The sequence below is a fragment of the Ailuropoda melanoleuca genome, chromosome 16 (assembly GCF_002007445.2).
Source record: "Ailuropoda melanoleuca isolate Jingjing chromosome 16, ASM200744v2, whole genome shotgun sequence".
NCBI lineage: Eukaryota > Metazoa > Chordata > Mammalia > Carnivora > Ursidae > Ailuropoda > Ailuropoda melanoleuca.
The window spans coordinates 61,727,566-61,746,182 of record NC_048233.1 but is presented as its reverse complement, the minus strand read 5'-3'; the positions used below and the strand labels follow the sequence as shown (position 1 = coordinate 61,746,182).

The 18,617-nt window shown below is 40.5% G+C and overlaps 1 protein-coding gene across 1 annotated transcript in view; it reads left to right on the top strand.

Moving 5' to 3' along the window:
* The window catches only part of DCDC1 (doublecortin domain containing 1), a 426,036-nt gene extending 407,679 nt beyond the window's left edge, over positions 1-18,357 (top strand). Inside the window, exons 38-40 of the mRNA XM_034645816.1 lie at positions 3,140-3,290; positions 5,991-6,100; positions 17,647-18,357. Of these exons, the coding sequence (XP_034501707.1) occupies positions 3,140-3,290; positions 5,991-6,100; positions 17,647-17,787 (402 nt within the window). The 3' untranslated portion in view covers positions 17,788-18,357. The remainder of the gene's footprint in view (positions 1-3,139; positions 3,291-5,990; positions 6,101-17,646) is intronic.
* Positions 18,358-18,617: the final 260 nt, after the last annotated feature.

Genomic DNA, 18,617 nt, shown 5'->3' with positions numbered 1-18,617 from the left:
CATAATGATTTTGTTTATTCCTATAGATGAACTATTTCTCTTATTCTGATTTTAGGTTTTATTGCATTGGTTCTAATCATAAAAATGAATGTTCTTAACAAAGGAAAACAAAAAAACAGCATTTTTTGACCTCATGAATAACTAGAAAGTTGGAATGGAAAGTTGGTTTTCTTTTCTTTGCCCATGTCTCTTTTTGATGATGCTTTGCATTTTTACTTTTTTTTTTTCTCTATGAAGACCTTAAAATTTTTAATTCATTTATTTTCTGGCCATTTATTTATTTATTTATTTATGGTAGCAGTTATATCATGTTCTAGTGGTCTCACTGCTTACTATTAGTCATTTTGTATTATGACTTTCCCATAGTGAAGGAANTTATTTTTGGTAGCAGTTATATCATGTTCTAGTGGTCTCACTGCTTACTATTAGTCATTTTGTATTATGACTTTCCCATAGTGAAGGAATTTCATTCATTCCTTAATAATCTGAAATGTATGTGGGTGATATGTTTTCTGAGCTTTTGTATACATGAGGTTATCTTTTGTTCCCTGTAACCAAAAGTAATAATTCAGCTGGATACAGAATTCTTATGTTAAAAATTTTTCCTAAAAAGTTCACATTTTATTCCATTTTCTTTGGCATTCATTTTTTCAGGAAACAGGTCGAAATATAACTGAATTTTCCCCCGTGTCTGAAATGCACACTTTTCTTTTTTTTTTTTTTTAAGATTTTATTTATTTATGTGACAGAGAGACAGCCAGCGAGAGAGGGAACACAGCAGGGAGAGTGGAAGAGGAAGAAGCAGGCTCCCAGCGGAGGAGCCCGATGTGGGACTCTATCCCCAGAACGCCAGGATCACGCCCTAAGCTGAAGGCAGACGCTTTAACGGCTGCGCTACCCAGGCGCCCCTGAAATGCATATGTTTCAACTCAATTATATTTAAAAATGTGTTAGTCATTTTTTCATTAACTTTGCCTTGTCCTGAGTTAGCCTATTTGGTCTGAAGACATGGGTCTTTGTTGGGACAGGAAAGTTTCCTTCAATTTTTTTTTTTTGATAGTTGCTTAAGTTTAATTTATTCTGAATTCCTCTCCAGTAACACCAATAATGTATAGGTTTAATATCTGATGTCTTGACATTCCAGATGTTTAACTTTTCTCTCATAAAATTTATGTCTTATGCTTTCTCTATATCCTATGAGATTTTCTCAAGTTAGTCCTCCCTAATACTGATTTGATTTTCTACAATATTCAGTCTGCTCTTTTTCTGCTTTCAAGACAGATTTTAATTCAACTATTGAGTCTTTTATTTCCTTACCTTCTCTCCTCTTTTCATTTAGCTCTCTATTCATCCCAGTTTGAAACCCGGTTCCTTCTCTTACTAGCTCTGTGACCTGGGTTAGGATATTTGATCTCTGCTCTCCAATTTTGTCATCAATAAAATGGAGATAATAACTCTTCCCATAGAATGAAATCAATTGTCCTTGGAAACTTTCAGTAAAGTTTTTATCCCATAGAAATGTGTCAATAAATGTTAACTGCTATTGTTACCATCACTATCATAACCATCATTTTCATCATTTCTGCCTGTATCTCAGTGATACTTCTTTCCTTTAAACTGCTGTCATCCCATTTCTGTGTGTGTGTGTGTGTGTGTGTGTGTGTTTACAGAAGTCATGTTTTACTGAGTTTTGGGAAAACCCAATACAGATATTCTCTAAAATGTATTCCTGCTGTAAATCTTTTTCGAATTCTTCACCTTGAGTGCAGGGTAAAATGTACAGCTTTTTATGTTGTAGTATACTTTCTTAAGCCTCATGTTGTTGCTGTTGTTAAGTTTTAATCTATACCCCCTTATACAAGGAGAGATCTTTTGGCAGAAGACAGGATAGATCAGTTCTCTTTGGTTGCCCTAAGTTTTGACTAGGAAGCCGTCAGGATCCTCTACTGGCTGTTAAGTCCCTGAGCTGGTTCATACGCACAGTATGGAGTCAGACTGCCACTGACCAGCTGTTACCTTGCAGGACGGCTAGGGTGGCACTTGAGACCACTCTCCCACTGCTCTTCTCTGACGATCCACAGAAGGGAATCTCTTCTTGGGTATTTTCAATTCTTATTCATCCCTTGCCTGAAGTAGTGGGTGGAATCTGCACTCTCTGATTGCTTCGTCTCATCGCTGTCTTGTCTTGCTTCACATTATTGATTCATTTTCCATATGCAAGGTGTCATTATGTGCCCAGTTCTGCCCCCTGCCAGGCTGCACTGTCGTGAGTGATAGCCCCTAAATAGATCTATATTTGGAGCTCGTGTGGACCTGGCTCCTGCATTTTGGCGGAACAGGCATTTGGCATGTATGGGAGGAAAAAGTCATACAGGCAAGTGTGTAGAAACCTCTAATTTTCCTCCTCCTTGCTTTTATTATTCTGTCTTAAAGTCTTATTCACACATTCATGGAACTGCCCTTAGGGGTCTGGCAACATGTTGACTAATCTTTCTAGTACCATTGACACTTCACATCTGTATATGTATTTTTATGAATATTTCAAGGAAAATTGAGAGAAACTGAATAAGGCTCTTACAGATAGTTTTTAAATTTTCCAAGTTAAAAAGGAAAAAAAAAAGACTTTCTAATGAGAGAGTTGAAGAGGTCTTAGACCAAAACTTTGATTTTGATTTTATAGTTGAAGAGACTCTTTTCATAGACAAGTTGCCCGACTAGTCTGAGGGCAGACACAGGCCAGAGGCCCAGGTTTCCCCACCTGTGAGTCAGTGCTTTTGTCCTGTGGGTTCCTTGCTTGTTGAAAAAATATATATATTTTCTGCTATTCTGACAAGTCTAGAATCTTCAGCCAGGGTCTTTCATATTTAGGAGTTTTTTAAACAGCAAGAAGCCTTCTTCCATGTGGAAATAGAATTACAAGGAAAAATCCACTAAGAACGCTGAAGTTCCTCATTGTTAAGGCACTTTGGGGAACTTTTATATGCTCCTCTTCCCACCTCCTTCTATAACTCTTTCTAAAAATCACAGTGAAATAAATAATCAACCTGAGATAATAGTTCTCTTAAAGGGGTTGATTCTTTAAGACTCAATTATGTGGTAACATTTCACATTCCATTACGTCCGTCCGTTTATGTTTCAGCTGCTGGATGACTGCTCCTTTCGTCTTAAGCTGGCCCGCCCAGCCAGAGCCCTGTACACCCCTGATGGAGAACCAGTCCTCTCGTGGGACGGCATAGAGAGGGACATGGTCATCTGCGTGTCCACAGGACCTGGCTTTATAACTCAAGGAGGTATGGGGGACAATCTCTTTTCCATCAAGTTTTTGAAGAATTAAAACATTCAGTTTTTTCTTCAAAGAGCTTGCTTTCTGAATTTTATATCCCATTGTGATGCTATTTAATAATTATCTTCCTTCACACTTTTCTACTCCATGTTACTAATGTTAAATTTATATACTTCTGTGCTGGAAACTCACTGTTGACATTGTTTGCACTCAAGAATTCAATCAAAGTTCTGTTAGTCTTGAGCCTTATCCAAGGGACTTATTTGCAGAAATTCTAAATGGCCTCATTTGAAAGTATTCCCTTAGCATGAACCCTGAGGAAAGGAGGCTCTGTTGACTTCCTACTTTCAAGTTATTTAAAACTTAATGGTTTCTTAATAGCATCTATACAGTTTGCAGATTTCTTTTTTTTTTTTTAAGATTTTATTTATTTATTTATTTGAGAGAGAGAGCATGAGCAGGGGGATGAGGGGCAGAGGGAGAGGGACAAGCAGAGTCTGAGCTGAGCAGGGAGCCCGAAGAGGGGCTTGATCCCAGGACTCTGAGATCATGACCTGGGCCAAAGTTAGACACTTAACTGACCAAGTTACCCAGGTGCCTCAGCAGATTTCTTTTTTTAATAATAAGGATGTATATGGTCATTTTATAACATTATCTATTCTTTGCTAATTTTCTTTTAGAAGTGCTAGAAATGGAAAAGAACATATATTTGTTATTAAACCAATTCTTGTCCTTTATCCTGTTTGCCTGAGGAATTTAAAGCCCCTTTCTGGGGGTAGGTATCCATTAACAAAGACATAATTTTCAGGAATTCTGAAGAACATGATATCACTTTAAAGGAAATCAAAAGATCAGGAAGTGAATTACCTGGGATCCCTAAAAGAATTAATACTAGATTATTTCTTTTAAAAGTCTCCATAAAATTGTTATTACTATATTATATGTAAGGTACAGAAACCAGAACCTTTTAAAATAGTTGCAATCGTATCTTTACCTTTAGCCCAGAACAAAAATATAGGAATAAAGACTGAAATGTAGGAAGACAAGGATTTATTGGGATACCTAGCACTGCTGTGGGGGATGCCACAGCTACTCTTCCAACGCCATCCTACATCAAGAGGCTCTAATCGTTGTATTCTTTGTAGGCTGTTGTCTCCATCATTTACCATTACCCCCCACCCCAGCTCTTGGTGGCCCTCATTATGTGGTTGCTTAGAAGAACATACCAATGATGGGGTTCTTATCATTAGTGAGTATTAGTTGACAGTTTTCTGTGTTCCCAAACTACGTAGCCCTATAAAAGAAATATAAGCCAAGGTTCCTTCCCCAAAAGAGTTTTTGATCTAAGTAGGTATATGACACACTTGAAATATTGCAGTACAATTGAATAGTAAACAAACAACTGGTGCAGTAGGAGGTATTTTTCCGGTTTCTTCAGCGTTTATGCTTAACCTTTTATACTCTTGGGATGGTCTCTTGTTGCCTGGCCCCTACCCTTCTGTCCTCACTGTGTTCATTGGACCTTTCTGATAAATAAATCTAAGTATGCTTCGGGCAAGTAGCCAAAAGGATATCCAAAACACAGAGAGAAATGTAGGCCCCCTTGCCAGATAGCAAGCATGTGACCAAGAAAAATTGAAGGAGAGAGAGAAAATAGGAAATGCAGGTATTACTTTCCCTACCATTTTCCTCCATGTTAGTTCTGTGGTCAAAGGACAAGGCTGTGTAGACAAACATTTATTTTTACATCTTTAATTCTGTGACCACATGGATTACTATGATGTGAAAGTTGATTCTTTTCCTCTGGAAGTAGGTTCCCATGTTCACCTTCATGGTGAAAATGTTAGTGGTTTTCCCCAATTGTCTAAGTTCTTTTCCATGGGTGATATGTATCCTAGGAAATCTGACTGGTAGAAGAGTTTAATTAAGTTGTTCTTCAGAAATTTGTTTTATTATATGAGCTGCCGTTTATTGTTTTTCCTGAAATAAGTAAGTTAGAAATGATAATTAAGTAGAAATCTAAATATTCAGAATATTTTTAAAAAGAGAGAGAAATGCTACTAGCGTGCACGTGCACACACGCATACACACACATTTATTTATTTATGAAGAGACAAGTAATCATCCCGTTCAAAATTTTGCTGTGACCTATTGGCTTAACTATGTGGTGGAAAATAAGGCAGCCTGGGAGTTTCAAAACTAACCAGTGTATAATAACTTATTTTATGTGCTATAGAGTACAAATATTTAGCATGTGAAAGTTAGTCCTCAAAGAATCACACTGAGTTTTTGAAAAATGGATTTGTTTTGGCAAAACAAATCAGATGCTGTTAGAATGGTTTCTTTCACACAAACCCCCAACGAAATTAAAAGAGTGCTTTATGCCATTTGTCATCGAATTGGAACACTGTTCTCACTGCTGTGTTTACCGTCTTTTCACTGGGTTCAATTTCTAGGCCACTCCCAGGTTAGCCTCCAATTCAGGCTTTGTACAAAGCCTGGAAGGAAGCCCTCTCCAGAACTGCTATTCTGTGGAAACCCAAAGAATGTTAACACGTATCTGATGTGATAAGCAAGTCAAGTGTGTAATGAGGGAGTCCGGCGTGGGAGTCAAGGATTTCTGAGCGATCTTCGAGTTTTCATCTTGGACTTTTAATTACTTTCTATAAATACATTGACACGTCTCTCAAAATAATCTTTTTAACAGAGTTAAAGCAACTGATGGAGGTCAGAGCGAATTATGCCAGAATCCGAAGGCAGCAGGGCCCTGAAGCCACAAACATTGTGGTGTCACAACCTGACAAGCTGCAGTTTCCGGTACAACTACACGGTTAATTTCTATGAGAGCCATCGCATTTTGTGCTGTATTTTGCTGGGATAACTATGTGTATACACTCACATGCTTGCTATGATATGACAATTATTCATCCTTTCTAATTTTGTATAACATCTTTAAAAAAGTTATTACCCTCCACGTTTTACATAGAATGGCATTTGATGCCTCAAATATGTTCTTAGAAAGGCAACAAAACTAGACAAAATAATGTCAGTAAAATAACTATCTTAGATGTATTTTCTTCCAGAAAAAAACCAGGAATCTATTATTATTATTATTATTATTGAAAAATAATTTAGTGGAGTCAAGTAATATTATATATATATTTACATATATATATACACACACACATATACACACATGTAACTTTTATTTATTATAAATACATCGTGTGTATTTATATATATAATTTAGTGGGGTCAAGTAGTGTGTGTATACATGTATTTATGTAATTCCATAATAAAATAGACTATTTGACCACCTAACACTAAATTTGACCCAAACTGACATTTTTCCGTTTCACCCACCATATTTTCCAAACCTTCATATTAAAATCCTACATTTACTGATTAAAAATGAAATGGCTGGAGACCACTGAATAACACGTGAATCAATCTTTCCTCCTCCAGTTTCCCTTCGGTTTGGCCTGTGGTAGCAACGCAGGGCTCTTTATGGGGCACAGCTACAGAACATGTTGGGCACAAAAGTGAAGCTAGGTAATTCCAGACTAAGCTCAGTAAGCAAAAGTCATAGACTGTATCGTCAACACAGAACTTAGAGAAAGGATCTACGCACTGTTAAAAAGAAAAGTCACATAAGGAATCAAGGGAAATCCCTAGCAATCTTAGAAAGCAACACTACAGGAAGAGAAGAGAAAAACTTATCTGTTAGTTTCTTCCTGCAAAGAAGAAAGAATCTGTTGTTGTTGTTGTTGTTGTTGTTTTACATAGCAGTGACAAAGCAGAGTTTGGTTTCCGATCCTGGTCGAAAATTTCAAGAGAACTCTTCATCTCTCTCTTCCTCTGAAAGCCACTCACAGCTCTGCCTGAATATAAATTGCAACCTGGCTAGGTGTGTACAGAATGGCTCAGCTGGCTCGCTCCTCAATCCACCACTTTAATGTGATGCAGTAGATCATGTCTACTAAAGGGGGGCTCTTGGTAATCTCTGCAAAAGGCCTAGTATTTACTCCCAGTCTGCAAATCAGTAGGGCTGCATGAATAAATTCCTGCTGCTTCCAACACCACTAAGAGGAGAGCACATCGAGGTGAAATTTCACATGTTAAATCCACAGCAATTTGCCCTTTTAGACACTGTTGTGCAATGTTAGAGATGTGAAGGCTTCCCAGAACAGCCTTGTGACACCTAGGAGAAAAAGATTGCATGTGACCCCCATTTTTCTTTTTCTTTTCTTTCTTTCTTTCTTTCTTTCTTTCTTTCTTTCTTTCTTTCTTTCTTTCTTTTTTTNTTCATTTTTCTTTTTCTTTTCTTTCTTTCTTTCTTTCTTTCTTTTTTTTTTTTTAAGCAAGTAAGTCAAAATAAGAAATGTTAAGGAATGTGCTCCAGGTCAGAAAGCAGGACAACAGGATTCTTACCTGCTCGGCCTCTGCTTAGAATGACTAGATCACAATCCCCGCAGACAAAGAACTTTTTATTTTTTATTTTTTTCACAATTCCTTGAAAACAAAGGCATTTCTCTAGGTGCAAAAGTACCTATCATTTTGCTGCCAAAGAAAAGTTGATTTGCTATGAAAATGGCATAATTTCACCCTGGATCAAATGTGCAAATTCTTGTGAAGTCTTCACTGCTGCATGTGAATACGCCTGAAGCGAAAATTGGCAATATCACACAACGCTCTATCAAGCACCAGGAGACATAAGGCAAAACTCTTAACTGAACTTTTCTATTACTAGTAAATGGGATTTTAGATGTAATATAACAGTCATCAACACATCACATTTTAGCAGCAAGGCAGCGACACGTACTTTGTGGACGACGGCTCGCGCGGGGTATCTCGGCAGTTCATAGCCACTTTTAACTTAGACCAAGGACAGCCCTGCTCTTTCCTTATTATTGACCTTCCTCCTTGGTTGGTTGCAAGGTGGACTGGGGAGCGGTTACCTCAGCAAGGACTATTGGATAAGACTACTGCAATTCTGTTCAGCCTCCCTAGGCTTTTAATAAACCCAGTAATTTCCTTTGGGGACATGTTTATCAAATATGAATCAGCTTCGTATATATAAGTCACATTTCAATATTTTCCTATCAACTGGAAACCATTTATTATTAAATACTAAAACAACCATCCTTAAGTCCATGGCCTTCCCCAGAAATTTATTTCCTGCTGGTTCACAAACACCCTTAAGGTGATCCAGATGTTAATCAACAGCATGCTGGCATCTGTGATTGTCTTCAGGAGGAGTTTTCCGGATGTTTCCGCCCCTTCTCTAGCTTTTGCTGCCTGACGAAGTGTTGGGGGGAAGCTGCATGTTTCTAAGCCTGCTGACTAAAAGTAACAAGCCCGAAAGTTTGACAGACATTTTGAGATTAACTGAGAGTGTTTTATAAACAAGAAAAATTTATCTGGGTACTTACGTCAGTTTGCAAAACAGGACACATTAGTAAGGATTCAAAATGCAAAGGTAGTTTTATAGACAATAACCCTGAATTACCATTTCTTTCTTGATTGTTCCTAATAACTATTTTTTGTGTGTGGATTAAGGAAGCAGAGGAAAAAACAACAGAAAGGGAAAGATAAACGTGTTCTCTTTACAAGAGAATCACTTAGAAATTGTGGCTAGTGGCTGTTGCTGTGTTTACTAGTAACAGCCCAGGTGTGCTGAGTGTCGTTGACATTTGTGACTCACCCAGGCAGCAGTTGTTTAGTTTTTTGCTGCTGCTTCTTTTTTTTTTCTGGCATCATTTGGAAGAGAGCGATCAAAGCCCACAGATCTGTTACTCTAGGTCATCCCGAATCAGATGCAAATGTCCTCAATTAAATGGAATTTGGACCCATTGTTGATCCTCAGTTGTTTCTATTAAACCAATGGTTCCAGTTCCCTCTCGCCTCTGAGCACATCTCAACGCCTAAGGCTAGGTAAGCAGGAAGAGCAGCAGTTTTGTTTGGTCTCCATGCGATAAACTAAAATTCTTCATAAATGGCATGGCTGGGGGCTGCTTGGCCATAAGCAACTGCAAAGAAGATCAGCAAAGACCACCACTCAGGTAAGGGCTGATGAAAGTAAATGGTCGGACTGTGTAACAAGGCTGTACGGTGGGTGCCTGCTGCCAGCTACAGTATTTTCTCATTCCGTGAGGCTGTAATATGAAACTACTACCGGTAGGCTGTCACCCCGAACCGAACGTGCAAATAGAAATATACGAGGGGAGAGGAAGTGCTTACTCCCATGGTGCGACTGGGCCGGGGGAGGGAGAAAGAAAGAAGACAAGAAATTATATTTATGTGGCAAGTAAAATGGTGATTCTGAATTGGATGTGCTATCGCTCCTTGTCTGCTGTATTCCGTGCCAGTTTAAGGGTAGATAGAAGGATCAGTCAACCTCTGGATCCATTAGGTCCTGGCTTTTCAGTCCTAGAAGTTTCAAACCTGGGAATGAATACTGGGATTTTAGCCATAGTGTAGATTCTCAGGATGTCACCTCTGCCAGACCAACTGAAGCAGTTGGGCAGTCCGACTCTATGTGCCACCAGCAGCAGCTGTGTTTTAGAGGAAATTTCCCAAAGTCATACTCTCCATAAGTAACCTGCAGACTGGGTTGGACCGGAATGGAGGAGAGGAGGGAATCTTCCAGAACTTCTAGGGTTGGTGCCCCCAAAGTATGAGATCAGATTATTTCTCTCTCTTCTTTTCTGCCTCTTTCCCCTATTCCTTCCTTTCTTCTCTCTCCTTACCTGTTGGTCTTCTCCGTCTCCCCTGGTTTTCTCTTCTAAGGGCCTTTAAATTTCACCTTTTATTTTAAAAACAATCCTTTCTGGAGCAATTTGTGGATCAGCAGGGCTGATTCTCAAAGTTTCATGTGCACAAGGATCACCTGGGGAGCTTGGTAAAACACAGTCCCGGGCTAATCCCAGATGTTCTTATTCTGTGTGCCTGGGGAGGGTCAGGCGGTCTGTACTTAATAAGCCCCGGGGATGGAGAGCAGTTAGCTGGCCACACTTTGAGGAGCTTGGCCAGGAATTCTGTGACCATCAGCTGCGCATGGCTCAAGTGCGGAGGACCAGTTTCAAGAACACTGGGATATGAAGGCAGAGAAGCCCCTGCTGCGTGTATGACGGCTGAGTCTCCATGTCCTCATGTTTTCTTATCACTATTTGCTTAAGAAATAATGGAAATGTTCTTGGGTCAGGACTAACCACCCAGAGATTATAACCAGGACCCAGACCTGGGAGGCAAAACAAGTGAGTCTGAGGTCCTGGAGCTTCTCATGCTAATTAAGCTGCCTTCAATGCTGATGCCATCTGGCTGCTTTAAAGGTCACAGGAATAATGCCTGGGCTCTGTGCACATATCAAGGAGCAGAGTAATTTTGAGGGTGGGGAAAAATAGCAAGCTTCTTGGAGTTTTCTTGTGGATTTCTCTATGTACAGAGACAGAGAACTTTAGAACAAGGATGGGGTTCTATTTGCCAACGTGACACTTTCCTCACTGAGGGAGCTGCTTGCTAGAGGGGGGAGGCCAAACCTCTTTATGCTTGCTCTAAGTCTAGTTAACACGGAAGCCGGAGCCACCCACATCCCTGGCAGGCTCATCTAAGAGTGTGAAATTCCACAGGATATTATATCAGTTCAATAACAAGTGCTCTTAGAAAAATTAATTTCCAAGACGGTTCCGTTGCTCCCTAAATGAAATCCATATAGGCTGGGAGACAGACACTTTCCTTAGAAGACAGAAAATACAAAGAAAATTAGTTCTTTGAAGAACTTATTCATATAAATGTATTTATAGCCAGGCACTCTCTGTTGTGTTCTGGGTGCTGGGCATGCAAAGGTGTGTGACTACTTGGATAGTGCAGCGGCCTAGACTGTTGGATTAATAGCCATAAGGTGAGGTGGGAGGAGTGGGCATGAAATTGTGGAGGGCCTCGTAGGTCATGCTAAGGAGTTTGGATTTTTCTTTTTTGAGTGCAGTGGGAAACCATTAAAGAGAACTAACATGAAAGCTGGATTAGATATTGTGTATTAAATTAAGCCCACTCAGGTTACCAGTTATAGAGACATACTCAATTTACCTCTAGTGATGGGGATTTGTTGGGAGGATTAACAAGGATGTAAGAACGCACAGCGATACAGCATACAAGCTTCATGGTGGTCGCTGTTCAAGATGCATGGCCTGTCTTTGTCCAAATGGCCACCCAGTAGCCTACCATTCCTGCTCTTGACTTGGTTGTTTCTTGGTGCTTCTTGCTTCTACTGTGAATTTTCCACTTCTCCACAGGCCCTTCTGCTCTACACTAAGACGCTCACTTGTTTGCTCTGCTCATAGACTCTGCTGCTTTGTGGCTTCTGTTTCCTGTCTCTCTTTATATTTCTTTTGGCTCCAGGGCCTCTTTACCATCTGAATTACTTTCTTTGTATCTTCTAATGGAAGAGTGAATGGCCCGAGGCCAGCCTTTTAGTCATTCCTTTAGATTAGGATGTCAGGGAACACGTGATACAAAGTACAGCTTGCCTGTTGAAGTAACAGTGTGGGTTGGTTTCCTCAGGAAGCTGTGGACATGGCTGCCATCTGGGGCTCAAGGCATTTTCAGTATAGACCATAGTTCTGCCATTGTTATGGTCCTTTTCCCTCTTCACCACTGAGGGATGAAATTAACAATGGAATTTCTCTTTAGTCCCTGAGAGGCTTGCCCTTGGGTACATCCTCAAAGTTGGCCTTGAAGGGGAGATCTTTGCTATACAGGCAACACAAACATGAGACTGGAATCTGTGACTTTGGTTACAATATCAGGATGGATATCAGTTGGACCCACAAGTTATACTTCTTAATACAACCAACTCTGAGGAAGTGGATCTTGCAGGGATATCCATGGCACTCTGTCATCCAGGCAATTTTTCCAAATCAGTTTAGAATGCCAAGTCCTTACCAGACCTTTCCTTGACTCTTATTTCATGCAGTCATTTTGATAGGCTGAATTCTATTGTGGATTTTGATTTTTTATTACCATTTCTCCCCCTCCCTCCACTCTGCAAGGTGAACCTGGTTAACAACTTTCTCAGTGTTGAAATGTGAGTTCTGCTCAGTGGGCCTGACAGTGGTCTGCTGTGTTTGAGTCGTAAATCCTTGTTATGCTCCAGGACACCCATGGAGTAGTATTATCTGTTAGATAATGCGCAGTTCCCATGAAAAAGTTGATATGGGCCACAACTAGATATGGAGCTAAAGCTGTGTGCTTAAGAGGCTTCTCAGGGAGGAGTTCTCACCAGCAGTGAGGAGGAGGGCCGCAGCTGCACAGAAAGGATCAACAGTACCCTGCACTCCAGGTCCTCGCTCGGGAAATGACTGAACAACAAAGGGCAATTTTCATTGCACCAATTTCCAACTGTTGTTATGAAGAAAGAAGGGATTCATTTGTGGGATTTTTAAGTCTTTTGAAGTTATTTACTTAAACTATCTTAACTGCGGGCCACGGCGGTGCTCACATGGCTGATCCTGATGGTTTTTTAACTAGCCGTTGTACAACCCCAGCCTTCTTCCTCTCCAATTTTTTATCCAAGTCGTAGCCAAGATGATTTCTTGAGAATGAAAATCATATCATGTTACTCTCTAGCTTAAAATCTTTCAGCAGTGCCTCGCCCCCACCTTTGTCAGCAAAGTAAAGAGCAAACCCAACACCCTTGGGAATATTGTGTCCATGAGCCCTGCAGTCTCTGTTTTCTCACCCTTTGCTCACAGCGATCTGCACCCCACTCATCCTAGAAATTCCCTCCATCCCCCCCACCCAAATCATGTGTTCTCTCTTATTTCCACACTTTTGCACATTCTTCTCCTATAGCCTTCTTGGGAAATTGTCTCTGACTACTCCCTACACCCATCTCTGCTAGAAACTTCCTTCCATATGCTCCCTTTTACCCTTTGCTTATCACTTATCACTGCTGATGTCTTTTTTTTTTTCTCCTACTGGTCTCTAAGCTTCTTGAAAGTAGGTCAGGCTTGCTCATACCTGTACTCCCAGTGCCTGAACATTCCTTGCTGTTGAGCAGGCTTAATGAATATTTGTTGAATGAATGTAAGATTTATGGTAATTGATGGGTTAAAAACCTGCTTTTTAATATACGCATTGAATCAGAGTTTGACTTTTTGTAGAACTTTCTTGTCTTCATATGCACTGGTTTGGACTGAGTGTTCCCCTAAAGTTTATATGTTGAAACCCTGTGCCCCAATATGATGGTATCAGAAGGTAATTAGGAGCAGACTAGGTCATGAGGATGGAGCCCTCATGAATGGAACTAGTGTCCTTATACGGTCATCTGCTCTGCTCTCTGCCCTATGAGGATACAATGAGAAGTCAGTAGTTTGCAACCCAGAAGAGGGCTCTCACCAGAACATGACTATGCTGGCATTCTGATCTCAGACATCAGGTTCCAGACCCGTGAGAAATAAATGTCCATTGTTTCTGAGCCTGTAGTGCTTCATTGTAGCAAACTGAGCTAGGACATGCGTTATTACATCAATCTATAACATACCACATAAACTTCTTATAAAACAAGTCTTGTACTTGTTAAGACAGTATAGCCTGACTGAGTTTCCTCCATCACAAGGCAAACCAAAACGAAGTTGATCATGATCTCTTGTTTGCCAACTGTAACCTTCAAAATGCTCCTGAGGTCTGAAGGAGTAGAAAACACTGTTCTCCCATCAGTGCCCAGATGAACCCTTAACTGCCCAGCTGCCTCTGCTGCAGGCAGCCTGGCTTGGAAGGGAAGACACGTCACCCCCCTTTCACAAGTGTGATGATTTGTGGCTGAGAAGAGAGAGCCTGCTCTCTGAACCACATGCCCCCTGGTGAGGGCAGGCCTAGGAAAGATGAATGGCATTATAAGACAGACATCTGAATGTTTGGTATTAAATTAGTCCCACAGAGTGCCTAGAATTCTCATTCCATAAATCACAAAGTAAAGTAAACTCACTCCCAGGTTAGATTGCCGTGACTTTGGCCTGTGGTGTCATAGATAATCTGAGAATAGTTAAACATTTGTTTGAAATAGTAATAATTTCCAGCATATTTACTCAGTGACATAGAAGTGACCCAGACTGCTCTCTGTTGCCGGAAACAGCATGTCAATGGGAGTCAGCCAGTTCAGGAGATTTCCAAACAAGGGTCAGTGCTCCTCACCTCCCCTGCCTGCTCTGCACCTGCCATGGGCTTCTTCAGGGGCTGCGAGGTGCTGGGGGCTGAGATGAGCAAACTTCACTTCCTCCAGAGTACGTACCAAAAGCACTGATGTGCCCCATCCTTTGCCCAAATGGCAGTTGCAGCACCATTTTGAAATCTACTTTCACTTTGCCTTGGTCTAAGTATGATAGAGCTAGGAAGGACCTTGATTCCACTAAAGCCATATTTCTCTTCAATGGTAAATGTTTATTCTGAGAATACTTTACATAGCCTTGGATCTATTCTGGTTCTTCCATTTCTGGGCTAACATTGTGATTAATGGGAACACAATAGAATGGAAGGAATGTTAGACCATGGTTCATAAGACTGTTCAGTTCCATGCTAATTGGCCAAGGGCCCATCCGAACTGCTGCTACCTCTTCTATAAAATAAGGAAAGTAGACTCTTAACAGCTCCAAAATTCTACCCAACTTTAAAAGTCTGATTATGATTCAGTTGTGAGATACAATTGGGCAACAAGAGTTGGGACAGCCAGAATTGGAACTGACCCCAGGAAGTCTACCCATCTGTTTGGTAAGGCTTTGTTATAGGTATTCACTAGGACCTGCATCCAGATCATCTTCACCCTCAGACGCCCAGTCCACATTTCACCAGAGCAACAGAGGGAGGCCTTGGCATAGCTTAGTGGAGGCCAAGGGCTGAAGGTGGTTCCTTCCAGGGAAGGATCTTTGGACATGGTGTCAAAGGCCTGAATTGAGTCTTGCCTCCTGCACTGTTGGGCAAGTTGTTTCTTTCTTTCTTTTTCTTTCTTTCTTTCTTTTTCTTTTTCTTTCTTTTTTTTTAGATTTTATTTATTTATTTGACAGAGAGAGAAATAGCCAGCGAGAGAGGGAACACAAGCAGGGGGAGTGGGAGAGGAAGAAGCAGGCTCCCAGCGGAGCAGGAAGCCTGATGCGGGGCTTGATCCGGGCCTTGGGATCACACCCTGGGCTGAAGGCAGATGCTTGACAACTGAGCCACCCAGGCACCCCGGGCAAGTTGTTTCATATTTGGTATATGGATCAATAAGAACATAAATGTCGAAGGGGAAGGGCACTAATGCTGGTAAAATGTCTACAAATGCCAAGTACCATGTTGGACTTTTACACTCGTGTTGTCATCTGTTTCATTCCATACTCATGGCCACCNGATTTTATTTATTTATTTGACAGAGAGAGAAACAGCCAGCGAGAGAGGGAACACAAGCAGGGGGAGTGGGAGAGGAAGAAGCAGGCTCCCAGCGGAGCAGGAAGCCTGATGCGGGGCTTGATCCCAGGGCCCTGGGATCACACCCTGGGCTGAAGGCAGATGCTTGACAACTGAGCCACCCAGGCACCCCGGGCAAGTTGTTTCATATTTGGTATATGGATCACTAAGAACATAAATGTCGAAGGGGAAGGGCACTAATGCTGGTAAAATGTCTACAAATGCCAAGTACCATGTTGGACTTTTACACTCGTGTTGTCATCTGTTTCATTCCATACTCATGACCACCCTTGGAAGTAAATACTTTTTCTACTTCAACTTTTGCAGTTTACAAATGAGGAAGCTAAGCTTCTAAGAGGTGAAATATCTTGCCCAAAGCTGGTGGGGGGATGGGTGAAATAGGTGATGGAGATTAAGGAGTGCACTCATTGTGATGAGCACTGGGTAATGCATGAGCTTGTTGAATCACTATATTGTACACCCAAAACTAATATAACAATGTATGTTAACTATATTGGAATTAAAATTTAATAAAAAATAATAAAAAATACATTGAGAAAAAAGCCAGCAGTCTATAAGTGGCAGAGCTGGGATTTGAACCTCAAAGCCTGTAGAAAGTTCAGGTTACTGGTATTAGTAATTCTGAAAGTGAGATTATTGGATGCCTTCAAGGAGCGATGGTTTAGTGGCTGCCTGTTTGGAAGATTTCCCCAATGACCACTACATTATGCAAAGTGAGCTACACTTGGTTGCCCAGCCCACAGTGGGAGCCGCACTGCCATATGCATGGGAGTGGCCCTCACCTACTCTTCAGAACATAACAAGTCATCTGGGGTCTTACTTCTCTACCCCAGTGGCTGTATTCACCCGTGTATTAGTTGCTAGGGCTCCCCTAACAAAGTAGCACAAACTGGGTGGTTTAAATAACAGAACTTTATTGTCTCACAGTTCTAGAAGCTAGACGTCCGAGATCAAGTTGGCAGCAGGTTTGGTTCCCTCTCTAGGATATAACAGAATGATTTGTGCCATGCCTCTGTCCTAGCTTCTGGTGGTTTCCAGACAATCTTTGTTGTTCCCTGGCTTGTAGAATCATCACGCCAATCTTTGCCTTCATCTTCACATGACATTCTCCCTGTGTGCCTATGTCCGGATGTCCCTCTTTCATAAAGATACCAGCCAAATTGGATTGGGGCCCACCCTAGTCCAGTATGACCTCATCTTAACTAATTACACCTGCAAAGACCCTATTTCCAAATAAGAACACGTTCTGAAATACTGAGGGCTAGGACTTTGATATATGAATTTTTTTGGGGGAAGGGGACACTATTCAAGCCATAACAGTCTGAAACAAAAGTCCCGCCCCTCACCCTCACAAGCACTTCCTCTGAGCTCAAGTGCTCTACCATTAAAGATCACAACATTCTTTCTTGATGGCATGTCTCTCTCCCTTTTATGTCTTTCTTGTTTCTTACTAACACTGAAGTCTGATATTAATGGAAAAACCATTAAAAAAAACTATTATCCTATGAGGTAAAGTGAATGCACTCAACTGTAAAAGGAAGACTTATCGATCAATTTCAGTTACACCTTGCTTGTCTGACACTTTGCAGTTAGGAATGTGTTTTTATTGCCTGGCCAGATAGTTCAGATTTCCGGTCAGTCTTAGTAAAGACCCCTTTTTATAACATTGATAAAATTTTATCACAGAGCTATGAAAACAAAATTAGATTTCATAACTCACATCAGGCCTTGAAGGGAATGCCTCTATAAATTTTACAAACCTTATCAAGTTTTAATGTACCTATTCTGATAGATATTTTTAAGATAGCAACTTCTACTGAACTTCATATATATGTGGTATATATAAATAAGTATATGTATGTATATATATATATGCACACATATATTTCTCTTTTTCTATCTTATAGGAAAGAAAACTTTCTTCACCTACTTGCAAACAGAGGGATGTGACAGAAAAGCCAATCATTCAGATTGCCGAAGACTCGAATTTAGGAAAATCTCCTTCTATGAAAGAAATCTATGTGGTTCATTTAGAAATTCAGTCTTAAAATTTATCTTTCAAAATAACTGGATTTTTCACGGACTGATTTTGAAGAATTACCAACACTACAAGTTATTTATAAATTAATAAGAAGGCATATAATAGTCAAATGCAGCATTAGCCATAGAGACTTCATATTCTAGTGAAATCTTGTATCTATTATCTAGTTTTTCCAGTCTACAGAGAGGCCTGTTGGAAAAAGTTGCATATATATTGAACACATGTTTTGTCTCCCCACTAGATAGCAAGTGCCTGGAGGGCAGAGACCCTTGTTTTTTGTTTACTCGGGACAGGGCTCTGCCCATAAAGACTCCGTGTGAATCCAGCAGTCCCAGTGCCAGAAAAAGGTTACGGGAAGGTGAGGCGAAGCCACCCTCCGCTCTTGTGCTGGACCACAGGCTGAAATTACAACAGGACAGTGGGGATAGAAGATCTGCTTTATAGAATTTCATTTCAGTCAGCTGTTCAGGAGCTATATCCTCAGAGTCAAATTAAATCGAGTTATAGTTGGATAGACCTTTCTGCTTTTCAGGGGCAAGAAACACTTCTCAAAATTGCACAAACAAAATAAATGTGATGGTGTAAACTAGGCATCTTATATTCTCAAAACATATCTTTGATGATTATACATTTTGGTTTAAAATGCAAGTTTAAAAAAAAATCTTTTTCTTAAAAAAGATTTTATTTTTTTTTTTAATCTTTTTTTTTATGAAGATTTTTTATTTATTTGACAGAGATAGAGACAGCCAGTGAGAGAGGGAACACAAGCAGGGGGAGTGCGAGAGGAAGAAGCAGGCTCATAGCAGAAGAGCCTGATGTGGGGCTCGATCCCAGAAC